The 25,372-nt window shown below is 39.9% G+C and overlaps 1 protein-coding gene across 1 annotated transcript in view; it reads left to right on the top strand.

The window, feature by feature from the left end:
• Positions 1-25,372, top strand: part of ptprt (protein tyrosine phosphatase receptor type T) — a 1,408,195-nt gene that overhangs the window by 969,465 nt on the left and 413,358 nt on the right. Inside the window, exon 12 of the mRNA XM_060836083.1 lies at positions 15,189-15,462. Coding sequence (XP_060692066.1) covers positions 15,189-15,462 — 274 coding nt within the window. The remainder of the gene's footprint in view (positions 1-15,188; positions 15,463-25,372) is intronic.

Here is a 25,372-nt window from a genome sequence, read left to right as displayed (position 1 = left end):
AGGGTCTGTTTCCATGCTGTATATCTCTAGTTCTCTAGTTCAGCCTGCCAAACCAAAGCCACCATCTTGAGTTTCCAGAGAGTTTCTGAATCTGATTTTTGTATTGTGGTCAAGGTTTGAGCACCAAATGAGTCTGCTGCTGAAGCTTGCTGACTGAGTGTCTGGCTCCAATATTAAGCTGGCTGGCTGGCTTGTCAGGTTTTGTGAAGGATTTGACCCCAGGGCTTTGGGGTTGGCAAGTGTAGTTCAGCCATTTACAAGACTGCCTTTTTTTTTATTAAGCAGGCCATGGATATGAATGGAGTGACAGATGTGCGTACTGAGTTTTGGCTGCCTGATATTCGAGTGAGTTGAAAGTAATCCAATGCTCTTGCTCTCCTTTGCCAATCACACACAATCTATCTTTGTAAGCTTCTGTTCATTTGAAGCTGCTGCCCAATATTGCTGAACCAGTCTCTCTCACCCATTCTTTGCTGAGCTACTCCCATATCCTGCAGCAACTCAAGTTTAAGGTTCAAATCCTTGGGTTTATGTTTCACATTGCTGTCATCTCTGTATTTTTTCCAGAATCATACCTTATTCATAAAATTTGTAAAAGTACATTGTTAAACATTTTGACTTGAAAATTACAAAACTGCAATTAAATTAAACATATCTCCATACTTCATGTCCCACACTTTTGTGCCTGGATACAATTGTAACACTATTAATATTTAAAATATATACTCCACTTTAGGTATACAGCCTGAGAACAAATCATTTTGAATTGAAAATTATGAAAAATGCAAAAGGTTTGAACTTTCTCAAAATAATGTACTCCACCACAAGGAGCCTTAAAAAATCTCTCAATACTTTTGATATTCACGGTCTACTTTCTATGCCAGACATACAACTGAAGAATTCTACACACTTTCCATTCCCTTGGCATACTATGGCTGAAAGGCAGTAGACAGTGTCGTCCCCTATTGCACCTCTTATCGCACTAGAAGACAAGCAATTTTTTGTGCTGACTGAAAGGTGTATTGTGTTGAGTTGCAGATCTTTCTGCAGCAAATGCTTATCTTTCTGTACTTCCCTGGGAACTCTACATAAAATTCTGCATTTCCTCCAACCTGATAATACCTCTCCTAAACGCTCACTTGTTTGAACTGTGACACCCTTGGACATCTCCTCTGATTTTGTTTTCCTGCATTTGCTACCTTGGACCTTCAGGTATGTAATCTTCATCTCCAGTAATCCAAACCTCCCAACTTTTCTTCCTTTGATAACAGCCTTCAAACTCATCTCCTTGTAACCGTACCTGTATTACCTTAAATCTCTGTGAAGTACCTTTCAATTTATTTTAATGTCAAAGACACTTCTCAAGTACAGTTTATTGTTAATTATAAGAATGATCAAATCAAATGGTCATCAGTCATCTGCATCCTGAATTTCTCATCTAAAACATTAGCCTGTCTTTTTCTTTGAGATGTTAAACTATCTGCTCTGTCATTGTTTTTGTTTGTGTTGTGAATTTAGAATAGAGAAAACAAGTTTAAAACATTTCAGTTTGCAACCTAAATTTTGATTGCAATAAGAGCTAATCTTTTGCTAGTAATGCAATCACAGAGTCATACCTTTCTATAACATGAAGATTACAACAAATCTGTGAAAGCAGGGTAGTATAATACCATACGTTCTACATGAAGATGCTTAATTATTCATTATCTTTTGAGGATTCATATTAAATGACAATGGTTTATTTTGCTACTGATGCCTGACTTTTTTTGAAAGGGATCACTAAAAGGGCATTGGGACATTTTTTTAATGACTCTGAATAGAACACGCATGGTTTGAGCTAACTAGAGCAACCAGGCCTGTAGAGCTGCCAGATTTAATGGAAGTCACATGTCTTTAGCAAACTGCTGGATATACTGGAAAAGTACCTGCAGTTAATAGATTTCTTTTAGAAAATGTTTTGAGCTCCATTGTGATCCAGCCTGTGAGATAAAGAAGCTTTCCAGTGTCTATTCTGAATGAATGGTATTTGAAGACCCCAGTGACATCTGATAGCCATCTTGAACATATTATGCCCTCAACCTTTCCTCCTTCAAAAATAAAAATTACGGCTAAAGTGTTTTTTTTCCAAGTTAATCTCTGAACTAAATTAAAAGGCAAAAGTGAAAAATCTTCACCTTTATTGATTATATTTGCACGTGTCTGTGTTTGTTTAAAAGGACAAACACTTGTACCTGAATATTCCCATCTATGTGTTACCAGCTTTGCATCTTTGTTGACTATTATGATGTGGGGTAACTCCCGCTGCTATTTTAAACCCGGTTCACAGAAAAGATTTATCCCGTGCAGTAATCTGTGAAAATTTGAGAGGCCAAGAACTATACCAAAGGTCACTATTTAAAGGAAAAATTAACAACTTTATTTCTTAAAGTATATCAGAGAATAATTAATGAATAATTATTTACAATTCTTTTCTCTACCCGATCTTTTACCATCCCCTTTTACAATACTAGTCCGATAAAACACCCCCCGATTAAGATTTACAAAAAATTCAAATTTTAAAACCAGACAGCTGCCAAATCTTCTCTTTATATCTTCCTCTGTCTTCTTTTCTACTTGAGGACTTCTGTTTCACAGGTCACTGATTGATAAAGGTACCTTTACGAGAGCTATTCTGTGGGCAGTCTGCATGTGTTGGTGCCTTGGCAGTTCTCCCTCAACTGTTCAATGCTTCCCAGTCTTATATCCCAAAAGCATTTGATTGTGTCATTGGCTTTTAATATTGTCAATATACTAAATCCAAGCTTAGTTGGAGTTTGGTATTTTTTGGGATATAATTTAAACTGATTGGCTGCATTCAAATATGTTTTTGTCTCCAGGGAACCAGTTACCTAGCTGCTGGTCGAAAAGGTTACATTGTATCTTGTTCAGAACACTTGGTGCTGTCAGGTAGCTCTGTGAACCTTTAACTCTCTTCTACACCTACACAACATTAATGAATTCCAGTTTTCACAATAAATCACTAATTATATTGTTCATTAAATAAAGCCTGGTTGATGTCACTCCATATTCTAAACTTAACAGAGGGATAGAATATTACTGACCATATTGTAACTGGGTAAAGCAATTCAATTTATGCTGAAAAGCTCAGCAAGTCTGATAGCATCTGTGGAGAAAGAAACTGAGTTAGTGTTTAAAATCCAATATGATTCTTCTGAAGATGAGGAGTTATATCAGATTTGAAATGACAACTTTGTTTTTCTGTCTTCCGGGTACTGCCTGACCTGCTGAATTTCTGTTTTTATTTCAGTCTTCTAACATTCACAGTATTTTGCTTCTCTTTAAATTTATGCTGTGAGTAGAGGAGTAGTGGAACTAAAGAGTCGGTGTACGTTTCCACGCTCAGGCATAACAATTTACTTTCATGGATGTGGCAACATTTCTACTGTTGAATATAAATGGATAGTAATTTTAATGTAACTGAGAAACTAGGCTATCCATGCCTTATAAGTCTAATGCATATAAGAAACACACAGCATGGTCAATTAGTAGTAAAGACTACCTTTGTAATTATAGCATTTAAGATTTATTGCTAATTATTTTATTAGTGATAAATAGAATTTAAAGAGTCAAGACAGCATTGTTCTGAATATAAAAGGAAGTACCTATTAAGACTGGTGTCTATTCTCCTGTTAATGATTGTTGAAACAGTGCGGTTCCAAAGATCAGTCAACAGAATGGCAGAAGAACCAGCTTGAATTAAATTGGTGTAAAGTAATTCAGAAGGAAAAGTTAAAAAATGGAAGGCAGCTTTAGCCATACAAACATCAATAATTTTAATTAAGGCACAGTAAAACAGCAACAAATAACTAGATCCTCTAATTTTTGCCTCCTTCTTGTTTCTGAATTTGAGCATTTAAAACAAAATCCGGAGAAACCAATTGGAGTAAATCTGTTATTTTTCTTGATCGGGAATTAACCAAAACGTTGTCGTGACTAAACCTGCTAGGTTAGATATTCCACAAGCAAATATGAAAAAGGGGCAGGAGTAGGCCTTATAGTCCCTTGAGCTTTGACCACCTTCTAATCGAAACATGGCTGAAACTTTGGCCTTGAATCCACTTGCTTGGCTGGTGCCCATTATCTTCATTCCCTGATAGATCAAATGTCAGTCTATCTCATCCAGAAATAGGCACAACAGAGCATCCACAAAACACTGGACTAGACAGTTCCCAATGAAGGGCTTTTGTTTGAAACATCAATTCTCCTGTTCCTAGGAAGCTGTCTGATCTACTGTGCTTTTCCAGCACCACGCCTTTGACTTTGATGTCCAGCAGTCCTCACTTTATCCTAGTTCCCAGTATATACAGCTCTTTGAGTGAAGAAAGTCTTTCTTGTCTCCCTCTTATTAAGAGATGGTGACCCTGCATTCTACTTAAGTTTCCTCCACTTGAAGAAACAGCAAGCCAGTGCCTAACCTATGTAGCCCCTTTAAACCTAGTATGCCTCCATGCAATTATTCTTTATTCTTCCAAATTCCATGAAACATAGACTTAATTCATTCAGCTTCATATCATAAGATAATTCTCTCATCTCAGACAACAAACTGGTGAACCTCTACTGCACAGCCTCCAAAGCAAGCGTATCCTTCCTTAGGTTTAGAGACAGAGGCCTGAATTTTCCGAGTCAGGGTGAAAGTTTGGGAGCCATGTTGGATGACTGTAAAAACAACAATCAGGAGGCTGGCTGGGTGCAAGAGCTGCCATGACGCACTGGTATTTTTTCAAAGATTTTATTTTAAAGGCTGTAAACTAGGTAACAGCCTTGAACTCTCATTCCTCACACCCTCTCACACACATATACATACTCACCATGCTTCATCATTCGTGCTAATGCCACCTCATGCATTCCACCTATGGCTACTTATAGCCCAGCTACCACTTGTTACGGAACAATGCCCCCTACAGCCATCCTTTTCCCTTATACCTACTACTCGAAGCTACTCTACGAAGTTGGGAGTTCTAGTCCAGGATTCTCTCAAGGTAAACTTGCAGATGGAGTCAGTAGTTTGGAAGGCAAATGCAATGATGGCATTTATTTTGAGAGGACTTGAATATAAAAGCAAGGATGTACTTTGAGACTCTTTAAAGCTCTGATTAGACAACATTTGGAGTATTGTGTGCAGTTTTGGGACCCATATCTCAGGAAGAATGTACTGGCCTTGGAGTATGTTCACAGGAAGTTCACGAGAATGGTCCCAGGAATGAAAGCTTAACATATGACAAATGTTTGAGGACCTGGGACTATACTTGATGGAGTTTAGAAGGATGAGGAAGGATCTAATTGAAACATACATAATACTGAATGGCCGGGACAGAGTAGATGTTGGGAAGATGCTTCCATTGGCCGGAGAGACTAGGACCTGAGTCCATAGACTTAGAGTAAAGGGAAGACCTTTTAGAATGGAGATAAGAAAACACTTCTTCAGCCAGAGAGTGGTGAATCTACAGAATTTATTGCAACAGAAAGCTGTGGATTCCAGGTCATTGAGTAAATTTAAGAATGAGATAGATAAGTTCTTGAGTATCAAAGGGATCAAGGTTTATGGGGAGAAAGCGGAACAGACTCAATGGGCTGAATCACCTAACTTCTGCCCCTATGTCTTATGATTTCTTATGGTCTAATTTCTACCAGGGCCAATCTGCATACTTCATATTTCCCACTCCTGACTAACTGAATTGCAGATAAGCTTGAAGGCATCTGCTGCACTTTATATAATCAATTTGGAAAACCCAACCTTCCATCACAATGGAATAACTTTACTGAAGAGACAGTATGATAATGATTTGATTTTCCTCATCTAGGTCATGGACTTGGAGTGGGGTGGAGCTTTTTCAAACAGGAAAGGCAGGTAATCAGGAGCAAGAGATCGACCATGAGAAAAAGGGGAGCAGCAAGGAGATAAGGGATCTCTCTGAGCTCAGTTGTGAGGTTTTTTTTATCTTTCCCACCTGCATTAGAGGTTCACAAAACTATCTGCAAACCAAGGACGAGTTATTGCGAGAGTAATGGAACTGAAAAATCGACAAGTTCTGTTAAACGTGCATTGAACTTTGGTTGGACTATACTTAGAGTACTCTACGCAGTTTTAGGTGCCATATTATAATGTATACAAAGTTACTGGAGATGGTGCAGAGAGAATTAATAAAAATGCACGGATACTAATATCAGGGAAGGATTGATACGCTGAGTCTTGATTCTTTTGAAAAAATGTTGAGTACTGATCTAATAAGTCTTTTTTAAATTATAAAAGGTTTTGACAGGGTGTATACAGAGACAATGTTTTCTCATGTTGGGAAGAAAACATCTTGATGCCATCAATATGAGATAGTTGCCAAGAAATCTAATTGACAATTCAGATGAAATGTCCTCATTCTAAGAGTCATGAAAATGCCAAGGAGTGCTTGAAGTGAACTGTATGGATACATTTAAGAGGAGGGTAAACATTTGAGGCAGAAAGAAACAGATGGTTATGACAGATTTAGATAATTTATCACTGTTTCATCACTTCCCAAGTTGAAACTTAACTCTATGATAATCTTATAGACTAACATGATGCTGCTATTTCAATTTGTTAGAATTTGAAGAATATTGCGATCCCTATATGGATCAAAACCCTCCAATTTTTTATTTGTGTAATAATACCAAAATCATAAGAGTTGTAGGGCTTATTTAATAGCAGTTTTGACTCTTCAAAAGAAGTAATTCTTGTTTGTGACCGCATTTTATTTATGGCAATGCATTTTTACCAACAGAGTGGAAAAAAAAACACAATCAAATAAAAATCAAGCAGTTGACTCCAGCAGTCAACCCTTCTGTCCTAGATTCAAGGGAAGTGTTGTTTTTGGACCTTCCTGGAGCACAGCTAAAACAGAACAAGTAAAAGGACATTGTCAAGACCTAGCTATTTTTATTGGTTCTTTAACAATATGCTGAGGATGCAATGCCAATCTAATCAATCAACACCAAGCAGTGATGTCTTGCTGCGGTTATACAAGGCCTCAATGAAACTATACCGGGAATCTTGAGTTAGATGATTAGCTGTGATTATACTGAATGGTGGAGCAGGCTCAAAGGGTGGAAGAGCCTTTATCTCGTATATTTTTGTTTCTAAGTAAACAGTATAAAAATACGGCACATGAATTGATCTTTTTGTACAGTGATTTGCTTATACTAAATAGACTACTTTTGGAGTCATACAATACGTAAAAAACCCTTCCATCCAACTTGCCCATGCTAATCCGGTAGCCCAAACTGAACTGATCCCTTTGTTTCATCCATATTCCTCTAAATCATTCCTATTCATGGATATCAGTCCAAATGTCTTTTAAATCTTGTAATGGTACCCACTTTTATCACTTCCTCTGGTAGTTTGTTCCATTAATGCACCACCTTCTCTGTGAAAAATTTGCTCCTCTGGTCCTTTTTATGTATTGAGACTGGCTCAAATGCAACGAGGGGTATGTTGGCTTCCAAGAGATCGATTGTGTTAGGGGATTCTGTTGTCAGAGGTACAGACAGACGTTTCTGTGGCCAGCAGAGAAAAAGCAGAATGGTGTGTTGTTTCCTGGTGCAAGGATCAAGGATGTAGACTGTAGGGAAATAGATGGTGACATCTTGAAAAATGTCCAGATTACAGAAGACGAAGTGCTGGATGTCTTGAAACGGTTAAAGGTGGATAAATCCCCAGGACCTGATCAGGTGGCTGACAAAGGAAGTCAGGAAATAAGTTAAAGAAAAAGAGAGATCCTATAAAGTGGCCAAGAGCAGTGGGAAATCAGAAGATTGGGAAGGCTACAAAAACAAACAGAGGATAACAAAGAGAGAAATAAGGAAGGAGAGGATCAAATATGAAGGTATGCTATCCAGTAATATTAGAACTGATAGTAAATGTTTCTTTCAAGATATAAGAAAGAAACGACAGGCAAAAGTAGACATTAGGCCACTTCAAAATGATGCTGGAAATCTAGTGATGGGAGATAAGGAAATAGCAGAGAACTTAACAAGTACTTTGTGTCAGTCTTCACAGTGGAAGACATGAGTAATATCCAAACAATTAAAGGGAGTCAGGGGGCTGAGTTGAGTGTGGTTGCCATTAAAAAAGAGAAAGTGCTAGAAAAGCTAAAAGGTCTTAAGATTGATAAATCTCCTGGCCCCGATGGGATACATCCTAGAGTTCTGAAAGAGGTGGCTGAGGAAATAGTGGAGGCAGTGGTTGAGATCTTTCAAAAGTCACTGGAGTCAGGAAAAGTCCCGGATGATTGGAAGTTCGCTGTTGTAACCCCCTTGTTCAAGAAAGGATCAAGACAAAAGATGGAAAATTATAGGCTAATTAGCCTAACCTTGGTTGTTGGTAAAATCCTAGAATCCATCATTAAGGATGAGGTTTCTAAATTCTTGGAAGAGCAGAGTCTGATAAGGACAAGTCAACATAGATTTAGTAAGAGGAGGTCATGTCTGATAAACCTGTTGGAATTCTTTGAAGAGGTGACAAGTAGGTTAAACCAGGGAAACCCAGTGGATGTGGTCTATCCAGACTTCTAAAGGGCCTTTGACGGGAGGCTGCTGAGCAAGGTGAGGGCACATGGTGTTTGAGGTGAGCTACTGGTATGGATTGAGGATTGGCTGTCTGACAGAAGGCAGAGAGTTGGGCTAAAAGGTTCTTTTTCAGAACGGCAGCCGGTGACAAGTGGTGTCCTGCAGGGTTCAGTGTTGGGGCTGCAGCTGTTCACATTATATATTAATGATCTGGATGAAGGGACTGGGGGCATTCTAGTGAAGGTTGCTGATGATACAAAGTTAGGTGGACAGGCAGATAATACTGAGGAAGTGGGGAGGCTGCAGAAGGATCAAGACAGTTTGGGAGAGTGGTCCAGGAAATGGCTGATGGAATTCAACATGAGCAAATGCGAGGTCTTGCACTTTGGAAAAAAGAATAAAAGCATAGACTACTTTCTAAACAGTGAGAAAATTTGTAAAGCCAAAGTACAAAGGAATCTGGGAGTGCTAGTCGAGGGTTCTCTAAAGGTAAACATACAGGTTGAGTCCGTGATTAAGAAAGCGAATGCAATGTTGTCATTTATCTCAAGAGGGTTGGAATATAAAAGCACCGTTGTGCTACTGAGACTTTATAAAGCTCTGGTTAGGCCCCATTTGGAGTACTGTGTCCAGTTTTGGTCCCCACACCTCAGGAAGGACATACTGGCATTGGAGCTTGTCCAGCGGAGATTCACACGGATGATCCTTGGAATGATTGGTCTAACATATGAGGAATGGCTGAGGATCCTGGAATTGTATTCATTGGAGTTTAGAAGATTAAGGGGAGATTTAATAGAAACTTACAAGATAATACATGGCTTGGAAAGGGTGGACGCTAGGAAATTGTTTCCGTTAGGCGAGGAGACTAGGACCCGTGGACACAGCCTTAGAATTAGAGGGGGTCAATTCAGAACAGAAATGCGGAGACATTTCTTCAGCCAGAGAGTGGTGGGCCTGTGGAATTCATTGCCGCAGAGTGCAGTGGAGGCTGGGACGCTGAATGTCTTCAAGGCAGAGATTGATAGATTCTTGATGTCACAAGGAATTAAGGGCTACAGGGGAGAATGCTGGTAAGTGGAGTTGAAATGCCCATCAGCCATGATTGAATGGTGGAGTGGACTCGATGGGCTGAATTGCCTTACCTCCACTCCTATGTCTTATGGTCTTAAGGTGTACCCGAGAACTCTGTGGGAAGCTGGAAAAGTGATTGCTGGACCTCCTTCTGAGATATTTGTATCATCAATAGTCACAGGAGAGGTTTCGGAAGACTGGAGATTGGCAAACCTGGTGCCATTGTTTAAGAAGGGTGGTAAAGACAAACCAGGGAACTATATACTGGTGAGCCTGACCTCTGAGATGGGCAAGGTTTGGAGGGAATCCTGAGGGAAAGGATGTACATGTGTTTGGAAAGGCAAGGACTGATTCAGGATAGTCAACATGGCTTTGTGTGTGGGAAATCATGTCTCACAAACTTGATTGGGTTTTTTGAAGAAGTAACAAAGAAGATTGATGAGGGCAGAGCAGTAGATGTGATCTATATGGACTTCAGTAAGGCGTTCAACAAGGTTCCCCTTGGGAGACTGATTAGCAAGGTTAGATCTCATGGAATTCAGGGAGAACTAGCCATTTGGATACAGAACTGGCTTAAAGGTAGAAGACAGAGGGTGGTGGTGGAGGGTTGTTTTTCAGACTGGAGGCCTGTGACCACTGGAGTGCCACAAGGATCGGTGCTGGGTCCTCTACTTTTTGTCATTTACATAAATGATTTGGATGTGAGCATAAGAGGTACAGTTAGTAAGTTTGCAGATGACACCAAAATTAGAGGTATAGTGGAAAGCGAAGAGAGTTACCTCAAATTACAACAGGATCTTGACTAGATGGGCCAATGGGCTGAGAAGTGGCAGATAGAGTTTAATTCAGATAAATGCGAGGTGCTGCATTTTGGGAAAGCAATTCTTAGCAGGACTTATACACTTAATGGTAAGGTCCGAGGGAGTGTTGCTGAACAAAGAGACTTTGGAATGCAGGTTCATAGCTCCTTGAAAGTGGAGTTGCAGGTAGGATAGTGAAGAAAGCGTTTGGTATGCTTTCCTTTATTGGTCCAAGTATTGAGTACATGAGTTGGGAGTCATGTTGCAGCTGTACAGGACATTGGTTAGGCCACTGTTGGAATATTGTGTGCAATTCTGGTCTCCTTCCTATTGGAAAGATGTTGTGAAATTTGAAAGGGTTCAGAAAAGATTTACAAAGATGTTGCCGGGGTTGGAGGATCTGATCTACAGGGAGAGGCTGAACAGGCTGGGGCACTTTTCCCTGGAGCGTCAGAGGCTGAGGGGTGACCTTATAGAGGTTTACAAAATTATGAGGGGCATGGATAGGATAAATAGACAAAGTCTTTTCCCTGGGGTCAGGGCGTCTAGAACTAGAGAGCATAGGCTTAGGGTGAGAGGGGAATATATAAGAGGTCTAAGGGGCAACATTTTCACGCAGAGGGTAGTATATGTATGGAATGAGCTGCCAGAGGATGTGGTGGAGGCTGGTACAATTGCAACATTTAAGAGGCATTTGGATGGGTATATGAACAGGAAGGGTTTGGAGGGATATGGGCTGGGTGTTGGCAGGTGGGACTAGATTGAGTTGAGATATCTGATCGGCATGGACAAGTTGGACCGAAGGGTCTGTTTCGATGCTATACATCTGTATGACTCTATGACTCTATATCTTCCCTTTCTCATCTTAAACCTATGCCTTCTAGTTTTATAAACCTCTAAGGTCTCAGCCCATTCAGACTCTCCCTCTAGCCTAAATTGGGTAAACACAAGGACTGCAGATGCTCTAGCTCAAATTGTCCAGTCCCAGTAACATCCTTGCAAATCTTTTGTGCACCCTTTCCATTTTAATAACAACCTTCCTGTAGCAGAAGGACCAGAATTCTACGCAGTGCTCCAAACGTGGCCTCACCAATGTCATGTACAGCTGTAACATGACACCCCAACACTAGACTGCATAACCAATTTGAATGAAACTTAATTCTCCCAAAGTAATATGATTTTTTAAAATGTTATTTGCATGATGTCTCAGTTTATTAAGAGGATAAGCATTAAGGTGAAAGCTAAAGTCAGAAGAATGAAAATGTTGTCACTTTCCATTTAGTAGTAGCAGTGAAAGTCTTGAATTCATGTGCTTAGAATGGTGTCAACATGGTACAAATTATACAAGTTAGTTCGAAAAACAGCTCTCTAAAGAGAACATTTACAACAACATATTCTGCATAACCTATATTTTACTGATTAGATTTTGGACTAATGTCCCATTCAAAATTCTGATTCAAACTCAATTTAAATTGAATCATTTGTAATTGAATTTCATTATCTCAGGAATATTAAGCAACCATTCAATGCTTGCTCGGCATCCAATTTGTCCTCACAGTATGTCAATGATAGATTTTTTGTTAAATGAAAGCAATCTTTGTTTTGACTTTTTTACCTGTGTTACATTATTAAGTAAAATCTGATTTATTTTGTTATTCAGATTTTTAGATTAAAGTTATACCTTTAAAGAAATATATAATATTTTCTGCAATTCCTTCTGGATGAGTAACTTAATGAAGTGTAAATGATGTTTATATTAAAGAAGGTAAGGGGAATGCTTGAATTGGTCAGCTCTTGTCTCTGCCTGATCATTTTTCAATGTTTTTAAGATGAACTTGGTCTTCAGCACTGTCCAAATATAATTTGTGTATTGTCAGAAAAATGTAGTCATGTTATTCTAAATATGCTTCCATCATATCGTTCAAAAGCAATTGTCACAGTGGGCAAAAATGCCCAAGCTATCTACAAGTTTCAACAAAGCCTTCTGAAAAGCACAAGGGATTAACGTTTGCTATTGGATGTATTTTTAAAAATTCATTCATAGGATGAGGACACCACTGACTAGGCCAGCACTTATCTCCCATCCCTCATTGCCAAGAGGGCAGTTAAGATGCAAATGCATTGCTATGGGTCTGGAATCACATGTAGGCAAGACCAGTTAAGGATGGAAGCTTCCTTCCCTAAAGGACATTAGTGAACCAATTTTTTTTCCTGACAATTGACAATGGTTTCATGGACATCATTAAACATATAATTCTACATTTTTTTAAATTGAATTCAAATTCCACCATGGCAGGAACTCAGGTCCCAAGAACATTACCTCAATCTCTGGATTAACAATCCAGCGACAATACATTAGAAACTGTTTCATCCCCCTAGGAAGTTGTCACAGGTTAATTTGAAAATGTAATAAGAGAACTGAAGGATCTGTTTCCATGCTCCCTATGATTATGATTCCCAGGCCAAAAGCCTCTTCCTTGTTCAGTGGTATGTTTGAGGACTGTGAGGGTATGTAATTGGTTGGGAGGCTGAAAATTGCATACTGCAGTGCCTTCCCTCCTTCACCATGTCTATTACCAGACTGGAAATTCTGCAGTTGGCCTTCTTACCCTGCTTCAATTCATGATGACTTAAGGGCCTCATTCCACAGTGTCTGGTATTAATCCAGTGCCAGAAGCCTGTAGCTACTCAACATACATAACAAGTAAACCTATGCAGGCCTGCTTGCTATCTCCTTCAAAAGCACTCAGTGACTGATCAGGGGGACCTGACCTGGGGAAGGCAGGGCCTGATTAGAGCTACTCACTGTTCTTGCTGCTGACCCCTCCTACACCACCCCTATCCAATCCTACCCATGACTTTGCAAAGTCCCACCAATGCTTGCCTGTTGCCTGGGTTGCACCATAATTCTGGGCCTCCAGTTATTCTTGTTCATGCAGTAGCAACCGTCTCTCTACTGAGCAAAAGAGCTGCCAACTTCTTATTGCCATGGTGTCCTTGATGGAAAGGCCTTCTGCTGAGCATTAAAATGCCTGATCAGGCCTTTGGAAAGGAGTTAACTCAAGTGTCTCACCAGCTGTGCTGCCAGTTGGCAAAACCCCCATTGGCTGCCCAAGATTCCACCTCCTGTTATGTTTGGCTTGCAAAAGCTGTGCAGTTGATGATCTTCAAATTATCATGGAAGGCTTCCATTTAAAATATTCTTCAAAAGGGCAGATTCTGCCTTTGAATGTAAAAATGTCAGTCCTCTAATTCTATTTCAATTTGCTGTACATAGGAGTTAGAACAATACAATAAGCCATTTCACCCATGTTTCAGTTTATTAATTTTACATTTAAGCAACTTGTCCTTAATCACATTTATATTATTTGTTAAATCAGACCTTTACCTCTGTTCCTTCCTCCATTTCTGCCATCTAACCTTGAATACTTTCAACCTCACTCGCCCCAAAGTGAACTTTACAACCTTGGGGATCTCGATGAAGACATTTCTTGTGCCTTTTGTTCTAAATCACTTTTATTGATTTGCATTGGAAACTTTTATCATAATTTTAATGAGAGACTCTCATTTTTGATACCTGAATAACTGCATCTGCTTCTAACTATTCACTCTCATATTTTTCAAAATTTTTGTATCATTGTGTCATATTACCCAATTAATCTGCATTGTTTTATCAAAATAAATCTTTTTTATAAATGCATATACTATAGGGTGCAACCTACAATGCAAGTTTGGGGACATGGAATCATACAGCACAGAAACAGACCCTTCAGCCCAGCTCATCCATTCCACCCTGGAACTCTCAACTGAACTTGTCCCATTTGCATGCATTTGGCCCATATCCTTCTAAACCTTTACTATTCATATACCTGTCCAAATGTCTTTTAAATGTTGTAATTATGCTCAGGTTAGAGTTGGTACAAATCAATTTCCAGGATTGGGATTATACTATTTCTAGAGTAAAGTAATATTAGACTTCTTGAGTGTGATGGTTAGAATTTAATCATGACCCTAATCAGAAATGATAATGGTGAGATGGCTATGATGTTCCTACCCCATCACAAAACAGATCCACCCAACCTCCATCCCACACATTATTATGACTTTTATATGAGGCATGCGTAGGACATCACAAGCATACAGCAGTTCACTTTACATGGGCAAATCAGAGTCCAATGACATCACAAGCAGCGTAGCCTTGGTTTTGGGAGACCTTCAAAGCACCAAGTCAATTGGGGGAAAAGAAGCAATACTGGAAGGCAAAAGACACTACAAAACAAGGCAAGGTTTATTTCTTTAATTTTCTAAGGTTTTCTTGTGGTCAAAGATGAGCTGACTAAAGTGCTACAAGAAATCTTTGATTTGCCACACTCTCTTTCTCCCTGCCGCTATCAGCAACCACTTGTAAACTGTCCTTCTAAACTGGAGAGTTGTTATGGCAGAGAAGACTGAAAGCTAAGAAGGGGATAGAAAAATAAAAAAAGGGATGGAATTGTGCAAGGAAATGCACAAAGGGATCAGACTTTTAAATGGGAGCTATTGGGATTACAGGAGTTCAATTGAGCAAGGATAGAGCTCATGTAAATAGTCCCCTGTTGGCATCAGGACTCCAGGTAGTGAGCAAGTATTAGCAACAACATGTAAAATGCAACATTATATTCAAACTAAAATTCTGCATTCTTCCAAGTATTTTAAAAGCAATTTCCTTCTGTTTTCTTACAGTGCCTATCAACTAGTCGTTAAGGAAGAACACTTACAAAAGGCCAGGAGAGCAGCAGATATGATTGACTGTTTTCCTGTCCCAGTCAGCTACAAGAATGCTTCTGTATTTGATTCACTGCATTATACAGCTGCAGAGCTGAGACCTGTGAACCTTCCTATGACTCAGCCATTTACTGTTGGAGATAACAAAACATACAATGGCTATTGGAATCCGCCATTGTCCCCACTGAAAAGCTACAGCATATATTTTCAAGCACTCAGCCAAGCTAATGGGGTAGGTACTGTTTGATACTGAAAGAGAGCTACAAAAATAGGAATACATTAGAAATGCTCATTTCACACTGCTGAACAGTTGGAATATAGATTGTCATCTACAACAATTCCAATATTCAGAAAAAGTAAATTTTAAAATGTATAAGACAGCTTAAGCTCTTTTGTCATCTACTTATAAATCTCATTTTGGCCATGGTACTCATATTATCTGTAAAGTTATTTTAACTGCCGACTACTGGAAAGGCAAAATGTTTCTGCAAGAATAATCCTATAAGACAATTAGTAAAATGTACATAGACTGGAATTGAACAGAGATCATGCTCCTTCAATCATGAGCATCAATTTAAAGAACTTGACATGGCTTCATACAGTAAGTGGGCAATTTGGAGACTAATTTTCATTTCCATTTCCTGAGCAATGTTCTGGCAGGGCTAATCGCCTGCCCATTGTAAAGCCCGGCTGATTTTTATCCAGTTCAAATCAATGAGAAGAATATCAGGAGAGTTCCAAAGCAGACAGGTGAGTAATTTCTTCCAGATTAATGCCCAGGCAGTGAAGGTAGTAATTACTGCCTTTGTCATTGAAAATAAAAGCTCTAATACACTCAAAGAAATATACATGATGAAGAGTTCAAAATTAACTGGCACCAAGAGGAATTTTCATTTCTTTTGTTCATTCATGACATCACTGTCAATGCCAGCAATTAATGCCTGTCCCTTAACTGTCCTTGATAAAGTAGTGTTGAGGCACTTTCTTGAACTGCAGCAATTTGTGTTGTAGGTACATCCAGGGTGCTACTAGCTGAAGAATTTCAGCATTTTGACCATGTGAAGGAATGATGATATCAGTCCTGTTAAGGGTGGTCTGTGGTTTGGAGGGGGACATGCAGGTGATGTTGTTTCCATGCACCTTCTGCCCTAGTACTTTAAGGTAATAAAGTTTGTTTGTTTTGGAGGTGACATTGAAAGACCCTTGACAAATTACAATGGTCTGACTTACAGTAATTACACGTAGCTACGGTGTGCCAGTAGTGTAGGAAATGAATTTTCGATGTGGTGCAGATCATGCAGAGGTTATTTTAACACTCATGGCTTATGTTGAAATGTTAGTGGAATGGCTATGTAATAGATGTAAACTCAAGCAAAAGATGTAATGAAGATTAACTTAGTGCTTTTGATTGAGGACCATTCAATTTGTCTTTTGTAGTCATATGCTGCATTCTACTTTCGGTAAAGATAAGGCTGTTCTTGGAGTCTCCTTCAATAAACTTTCCATTTTATCACTACCGTTCATGAATAGATGTGACATGGCAGCAGAACTTTGATCTGATCTGTTGTTTTCTGATCACTTAACTCTGTCTTTTGCATGCTGCCTCCACTATTCAATTTACATGTTGTCATGTGCTAAACTTCATTTTTATACGGTGCTTCTCATTGGCATGTTCTTCTGTGATCAATGAATCAGAGTTGATCCCCTGACTTGATGGAAACAGTAGACTGAAGGATATGTCAGGCTGTCAAATTAAAGATCACGATTGAATGCAATACAATTGTTGTTGAAGACCTAAAACATGGTCATAGATGCCCAATTCTTAGCTCCAAATCTGCTTTGAATTTAATGCATTTATCATAGTAGTAACACAATGGAGCACATCCTCAGTGCGAAAATAGGACTTTCCCTGACCAAGGACTATATGGTCATTCCTACCAATACTGTCATGGACAGGTGCATTGTGAGGGTGAGGCCAAGTAGGCATTTCCTTGTGTTGCTTCCTTCATCACCTGCCAGAGGTCCAGTCTGACAGATATCGGGACTCTACTCATTCAGTCATTACTGGAGGGATATTGAAGTCTATCCTCCCAACCCACCCACCAACCAAAATACAATCTGTGCCTTTGCTATTGTCAGTATGTATTCCACGTGATGTTCAACATAGAGAAACATTGATTCATGAACTGGGTAGGGACAATAGTTATTAATCAGCAGGAGGTTTCCTTTTGACTTGATGTTATGTGACTTCACAGGCTCCAGAGTCAATTTGAGGGTGTCCAGGGCCACATCTTCCAATGTTACCCAGTTCTCTCATGGATCTGTCCAGTTAGAAAGAAACAATCTGGGCCATTGGCTGAAATATTTGTAATTGTGTATGTATGACAATGTCAGGCTGTTTCTTGCCTATTCTTTGAGATTGCTTTCCCAGCACTGGTGTTCAGATGTTAATAAAGGAGACTTTGCAGGAATGACCATTCTTGCCATGCCTTTACCATAGCTGGAGTCTCAGTTAATTTTTTTTTGTTGAACAGGTGGGCTAGATCATTTTGGAAGGCAGTGAAGAGTCAGCTGCATTTCAGTGGGTTTGGATCCGGATAGAGTAAGGACAGATTTTCTTCCTTAAAGGGCACTCATTAATTGACAGTGTTTTTCAGACAATTGGGTAGATGGATGGTAATATTACCATTGTGATGACCCCCAGTAATGGCAGCCATCGCTAATATTAACTTGAGGATAATTTTCTCTTGATTTGACTGAGTTTAAATTTTGCAGCTCCCTGGTAAGATATCTCCATCATTAGTCCAGGCATTGAGATTAATAGTCCCATAACACTTAAGGTTAAGACGTTCTAGCCTCTTATTGGAGATGCATATCAGGAAGCTGTACAAGTCCCACTGCACTGGCCACCAAAAGAAATACCCAGGATGTTTGAGCTTCCAATAAGCAATCCCACAACTCCCCAAGATCCTTTGCAAAAATCACCAACTCTGAGCTAGAATTGGAGACCTCAAGCTGTTCTGTGGGCTTACCTGGATAATAATTCGGGAAATGTTAGCCAGAAGACTCTCAGCCTAACTTCTGAGTAATTATTCAACTGAAATCTCACTCACCCTGACTGATTACACCTCAGTCCTTTAACTACTTTTACCACCCTTCCCCCACCCTCAACCCCTCCCCATCCCTTCTCACTCAGCCGAGATCTGACTTATCTCCACCAGCTGACCACTACCCTAGCCAATTGTATTACAGCACTGACTGCATTATCAGCAGATAACCCCCCCCTCCCCCATACACAACCCTGGTGCCATCTGACTAGCTCCCACTATCCGAATCCTTCTTCCATACTATTCCGAGAAGTCGAGATGAGACAACCCCACATGATGCAGCCCATGTACCCTGACCCACTTACTCACTCACCCACCTGCCATCTAACCACTTACCCACTTACTTTACCCATTTAGCCACACTACCATGCTGCTTATTTATTTCTTCATCCATGTGCCCATTTGCAAGCATTCACACTGGATATATAAAGTGCTGCTCAAAAGGAGGGGGAGGGGTAGCTTGTCACCTCCCTTCACCCCGACTCTCCAGTGCTGCAGTGAAGTTCTTCATGGAACTGTACATTTCTCAGAAAACCAGTATTGGAATTGAGGAGCTGGGACTGGGTGCAGGAAGGTATAAGAGTGAAGCAATGCATCCCAAAGTGATTTCTGCATCACAAAAGATCTAAGCCAGTCACCAGGTGGAAATTACACAAGAGGGAAGTTCAACAGAAGGACTAAGTCAATTCTTTCACCTTTGCCATTTTATCCCGTGTGATGTTTTGTGTATCATCAACTTGTTTCTGAGGTTAACGCACTCAGCAAGGCATCAACTTGTAATTGATATGCAAATATGCCTGAAATTAATGAATTGTTACAGTCCTGTTTGCTGCAACAAATTGTGTGTTTGTTTTAATGCCCATCCTGGAAATCCAAAAGGCTTGTTTGGTTGTCTTTTAGTATTTGAAAGTAAAAGTTGCACATTGCACGCTTGGCAGAAGCACAGGTTTGACAATCAGGACTGTTGTGTTGTTGTCCACTCTCCAGCCTCTGCTCACTTCAAGCTGGCTTTCCATTATAAATATAAATTCTGTGAATTTATGCCCTAGTTTCAATATTTATCAACCGTAGGTTAAGTGATGATTGCCAGCCAGCTACAGACAATTTCTGCTGCTATGACAACAGTGTAGGGTGCAGAATCCATTCTTTGATTTTCCTGCAATAATGCTACTCATCTGCTGTTCATTCAATATCCTCATCAATTGCAGTTAATACCATGAGAAATAAATAAGATAACCTAAACTCCTGTTTAGGAGTTTAACCTAAACTCCTGTCCTGTTTCACAAACTTTGGCTGAGACTTTGAAGTTGTAAGCTTTATTCCAGTGTTTCTAAATCCCAGTATTTTTAATTTTCACATAGGATATGAAGAATATTGACAAATCTGCACTTCTTCCCCCTCTCTAGCTACTAAGTGAGTTTGATGGTGTTTCTTGACATAGTGTCAGGGCGTGTGATTGGGATTGGAAGAGCGAAAATTTCAATCCTGCAAATTGAGTCTTTTTGCAGTTAAAACAATAATGTACTAATTTGCTGTGTCATAGTGTTACTATGTGTTGCAGGTTTCATATTGCATAACTGTAGAGAGGTGACAGAAGTTAGACAATGGGTTTTATTTACATAAAATGGGTATTTCATGCTTCAGCTCTGGCTTCTAGATCTAATGGTTGTTTGTTGACTTTTCTTGAGCCCACAGCTGCACTTAACCAAGCACAGTGAGCACCAAGACTGAACTAGCTCACATCATTAAACACAATAATTGAACTACTGAACACTACACCATGCAATCACATTATTAACATAAAATCTTGCTGTACAATCAACAAAATAAGATGGAATTTTTAAAAAGGTGGCTGTTTGAAAGATTATAGATTAGTTTTCACACAGGATCAAAAAAGTGATTGTAATTCAGGGTATGCCACAATACTCTAGGTTGTGAACAAGTTCTGAAAAATATCTAAATTGACCTAAGGACACAATTCTTGGATTGATTTCTTTTCCTGATATTTGCCCATACTGAAAGAAGCAGGTAGCAAGACATCTTAAATGAATTAAACCAGGTTTGAGGCCAGTTCTGCAGCACAACAAAGATCATGGCAATAAAGCAAAGTTTATCAAGAAACATTAGCAATGTTTTCCTTATAAAAGGATGAAGGTGTGTCTTAAGCTATTTGCCAACAAAAGTCAAATTTGCTGGGTTTTCTTTTAATTCCTAGGATTTTCACTTGTATTTTCCATGCTTGAGTCAGTTTACTCTTTTGTTTAACAGGATATCCTTTTAGACCTTGCATTTCATTTTGCCAGTATCAGACACCTCCACATTATTTTCTCCTGTCTCTGAGTGCAGTTGTTTAATGTGAATAAGCACTGTACAAAATACCTATAATCACAATAAGTTCTGCTTTAACTTTTACTTTCCAAAAGTGTTCTTTAACTATTTGTCACATTTATTAATATGTTTACCTATTAATTTTTTTTGTTATTGAACTGTTGTCACTTCTATTTTAGGAATGCATTTCTCTCCTACTGTTTTTCAATCTTTGGTGCTCCTTTTGTCATATCCATAGTTCAACAGTATCTAGATTTTGTCAGCAGTGAAACTAAGCAGGCTTCACAGCGAGAACAATCAAGTTGCATGTGTGCCTCAGTAATGGAAAACAAGAAGAATACTTCCAGAGCATGGGAGAGAGGTGATGGATGATGGGCAAAAGTATATAACAGAAAATACAACTTCAATTGCCTGCTTTATATTCTGCCTGGTCCTCTTTCCCCAATGACTTGAATGGAAAAGAAAATTGCTCCAAGTGTAATACAGTCAGTCCACGCAATACTGCTCACTGCTCCTAGTTGACTTTTATTTTCAAAAGATTTGAGAGATTTTGGAGATAAGTCAATACATTTGCCTGACTCTGAAAGATGATAGGGGTTAAAGGGAGTATTGGGGTTTGAGAAACAGAGACCAAGATCATTGGCTGGGGCTGGGAATGCAATCTGAATGTTACACTTGAAACATGTCATCAGCATAAGCTTGGCAGATTTTAACCATCAGGTATCATGATAATATAATCAGTGGGCAGCTAATTGTGTTAACCTTGGCTGTCCACTCATTTTGTCACATAATTTTGGACAGGTGACATGCAGCATATTTAATTGATAATATCTCTTAAGGGAATGTAGCATCCATTAAACCTGCTGAGCTTTTCCAGCGCCACACTTTTCGACTTTGATCTCCAGCATCCTCAGACCTCACTTTCTCTCAGTCTGTGTAAGAAGATGTAAAGTCACCTTAGATGACAAGCACAGATGCTTCTTCTTTCTCCATCTCTTATGTTGCATCTGATCTAAATTCCCTTCCTCTCTCTTTCAGCAGGAAGTACAATACCGGCAGGACCACACATTCCTTATCACAAATCACAAAGCCATAGTGAAGCACTTCCTGTCTCACTTCTAACACACATTTACTTGCTACTTAGAGAGAACACTGAGTTAGGTGATTGGCCATGCCAAATTACCCATAGTGTTTAGTGATGTGTAGGTCAGGAGCATTTGCCATGGGAAATGCAGAATTACAGGGATAGAATAGGGGAGTGGGTTTGGGTGGGATGCTCTTCAGAGGGTTGGTGTGGACTTGATGGGTTGTATGGCCTGTTTTCACAGTGTGGGGTTTCCATAACATTCCATGCCCAGTGACCCTTACTCAGAACAGTTCTGAAAAAGGGTCACTGGAGCCGAAATATTAACTCTTGTTCATTTCCACAGATGATGCCAAACCTGCTGAGTTTTTTCCAGCAATTTCTGTTCCTGTTTCTGATTTCCAGCATCTGCTGTTCTTTTTTTTATAATTGGTCCTTGCTGTCTTCACTTCTTCAATCAATGACACTCTCTACCCTCCTGTTGAATATTGTAGAATCAATGCCTGATTTCCTAACACCATCCCTTAATACACACTCAGTTCACCCCAATCCTCCTATTTTACTGCTTTGTCCCCTGCTTACATGGAACGTGCAGATGGTCCACATATTTGCCTCCTCTATAGCCACTCAGAACCATCTTCTTTTACTTCTGCAGGAGAAGTATAAGAGAACAACAAGGGTGAAGCATGTTGTATCCATCTTCAGCCTGAAATACTGAGTGCATAGTTTACCTGACCTTCACCTAAGGTCCAATCTTGAACTAATTCGATTCACTCTGCAATTTCAAGAAATTTGAGAAAATGCTAAATATTGCCAAGGCCCTGGCAAGAAGGCTGAAGACTTGTGCTCCAGAATTATCTGCAGCCCTCGGTACACTCTCAGTAGAATCATAGAATCCCTTTAGTGCAGCATGAGGCCATTCACCACATTGAGTTTGCACAAAAAAGGATCCCATCCAGACCCAGCTCCATCAGCCTGCCCCCATAACCCCTCAGTTATCATGGCCAGTCCACCTAATCTGCATATCTTTGGACTGTGTGAGGAAACAGAAGCACCCATAGATACTGAGGAGAATGTGTAAACTCCACGCAGTTACCCAAGGCTGGAATCGAACCTGGGTCCCTGATGCTGTGAGGCAGCAGTGCTAACCACTGAGCCACCCATGCGTGCGATGTGAAAATATGACCAGGTATGTCACAAAATCTCAGACAAATCCAATCCAATCAATCAATCACCACCCTATTACTCGACTGTTTATCATCAGCAAAGTGATGAAAGGGGGCATTGACAATGTTAAATAGTAGCACCTACTCACTGGTGCATGACTTGAGTTCTGCTAGGGATCCACAACTGCTGACCTCACTTCAGGCTTTCTCTGAGCATGGACAAAGAGCTGAATTCCAGAAGGGAAGTTAGGGTCATTGCTGCTGTCAACAAGGAGCACTTGACTGAGTATGACACAGGGGACCCCCAGAAACGTCCAGGTCAATGGGGGTCAAGGGAAGTCTCTCTGCAGTTGGAATCATACGTGGCACAAAGAAGGAGGGTGTTGTTGCTAAAGGCCACCTGTCTCAGTTCCAGGATATCTTTACAGGAGTTCCTCAGAGCCCTTGGCCCAACTATACACTTAGCATTGATCTTGCCTGCATCATTAGGTCAGAAGTGGGGATGTTTAATGATTTCACAATATTCAGCAATTTTCACAACTCCTCAGATACTGAAGTAGCCCTTATTGATATTCAACAAGACCAGGACAACGTCCAGGGTTGGACTGATGTCTGACTATCTTGCAACTTAAGTGCTAGGCAATGACTACCTTCAGTAAAACAGAACCTAACCATCTTCCCATAAGACTGAATGATGCTATCAGACTTGGAACAATATCGCCATTTTATTCACTATCACTGGTTTAAACTCCTGGAATTCCATTCCTAACAGGTCTGGTCTATGCCTACGCCCCAAGGCCTACAGCAATCCAAGAAAGTGCTTTGTTTACCACCACATTTTCAATGGTATTATAGGATAGGCAATGAATTCTGGCCTCACTAGTGACACCCATCTCTAATGATGAATAAGAAACAAGTAAGAGAGGGCAACCATTTCTCATTGTGGTTTTCACCCAGGAGGACTTGGAGACTGGGGAAATAAGTGGAACAGGAAGACAATCATTGGAAATAGCAAAGCTGAGCAATTCTTTACGTAAGATGAGTGCTTATCACTGATGCCTTCACATACCACACACTGCTGTAGTCAGTTTGAACACTCCAATCAGTATGATTGATCGGGTCTTGTGGTGCAGTATTTGTGTCCCACCTCAGGATTGAAAGTGACCAGCTGTTCTTTTCCAGCGCCATCCTTTCGACGCTGACTGTCCAGCATTTGCAGCCCTCACTTTTTCTCTATCCCTACCTCAGGACAGGAGGACTGAATTCAAGGCCTACTTGCCCCAGGGATGTGCAACAGCACCTCTGAACAGGTTGATGAGGTGATCAAGTCATTCATGATTGACTTCTCCAGTCTCTCATTGACATCCTTCCCCCTCTTACTGTGTGTGTGTGTGTGTGTGTGAGAGAGAGAGTGTATAGTATAGTGGGATCACCTGTTGTGACATAAACTGAAGGTCCCAGTTGAGGCCATCCTTATGGGTACCAAAATTGGCTATCACCCTCTGCTTGACCACGCTGCGTTTTTGCATATCCCGAAGTCCACCTTGGAGGATGATCTTTTGCAATAAATTCTGTGTCTTATGATCCTGTCCCACTAGTCACCTGATGAAGGAGCAGCGATCTGAAAGCTAGTGCTTCCAACGAAACATGTTGGACTATAATCTGGTGTTGTGTGATTTTTAACTTTGTTTACCCCGGTCCAAAACCGGCACCTCCATATCGTGGGTACCAAATGGAGAGTTGGGTACACCAGGCTTTGTTTTTCAAATTCATATTGGCACTTGAAACACCAGAATACACAAATGCAGTTGTAACATTACACAATCTCATCCTTATCAAGGCATTAAGCTTCACAATTCTAGTATGAATGCTGTGTGCGGAATTTCACACTTTTGATACTAATATTTGCTTTGATGTCTACATTCCAGATGTGCCATTAATAAATCATAGTACATGAAAGATGCATTAAGATGACAACAAAATAACAACGTGGAGCCAATAAAATGCACTGAGCCCTTCTCAATATCTTCCAGTCATCCTGTTAACACTGCTGCCCTTAATTCTTCCTGGCATTTTGTTACAATGGTTGTAATTCACTTTAAAAGGTTCCACACAAAAAACAAATTAATATATTTCAGACTAACACAGTTGAGGCTGAGCAACTTTGACTAATTCTACCACCCTCCTTATCTAAGTAAAAGACCCTGCTTTAGGTATGCATTTAGTATTTATTATGAAATAAATACTCAGCAGAAATCTCCTAAACTCATTTTGTGTAAGTCTCACAGATAGCCACAGACATTTAGGTATTTAAGTTGTATAAGCTCTTGTTGAAATAGGTCACAATGGCAGAAACGTTCAAGGCAACATTTGCCTCCGATCAGTGAGAGAGATTTAAGGGATTGGTTTTAATGTTCAGCCAGACTTAGCATATCAGCTGAATTGTTGAGCAATTAA

The sequence above is a fragment of the Hemiscyllium ocellatum genome, chromosome 15 (genome assembly GCF_020745735.1).
Source record: "Hemiscyllium ocellatum isolate sHemOce1 chromosome 15, sHemOce1.pat.X.cur, whole genome shotgun sequence".
Classification (NCBI taxonomy): Eukaryota; Metazoa; Chordata; class Chondrichthyes; order Orectolobiformes; family Hemiscylliidae; genus Hemiscyllium; species Hemiscyllium ocellatum.
This window is presented reverse-complemented; position numbering and strand designations above follow the sequence as displayed.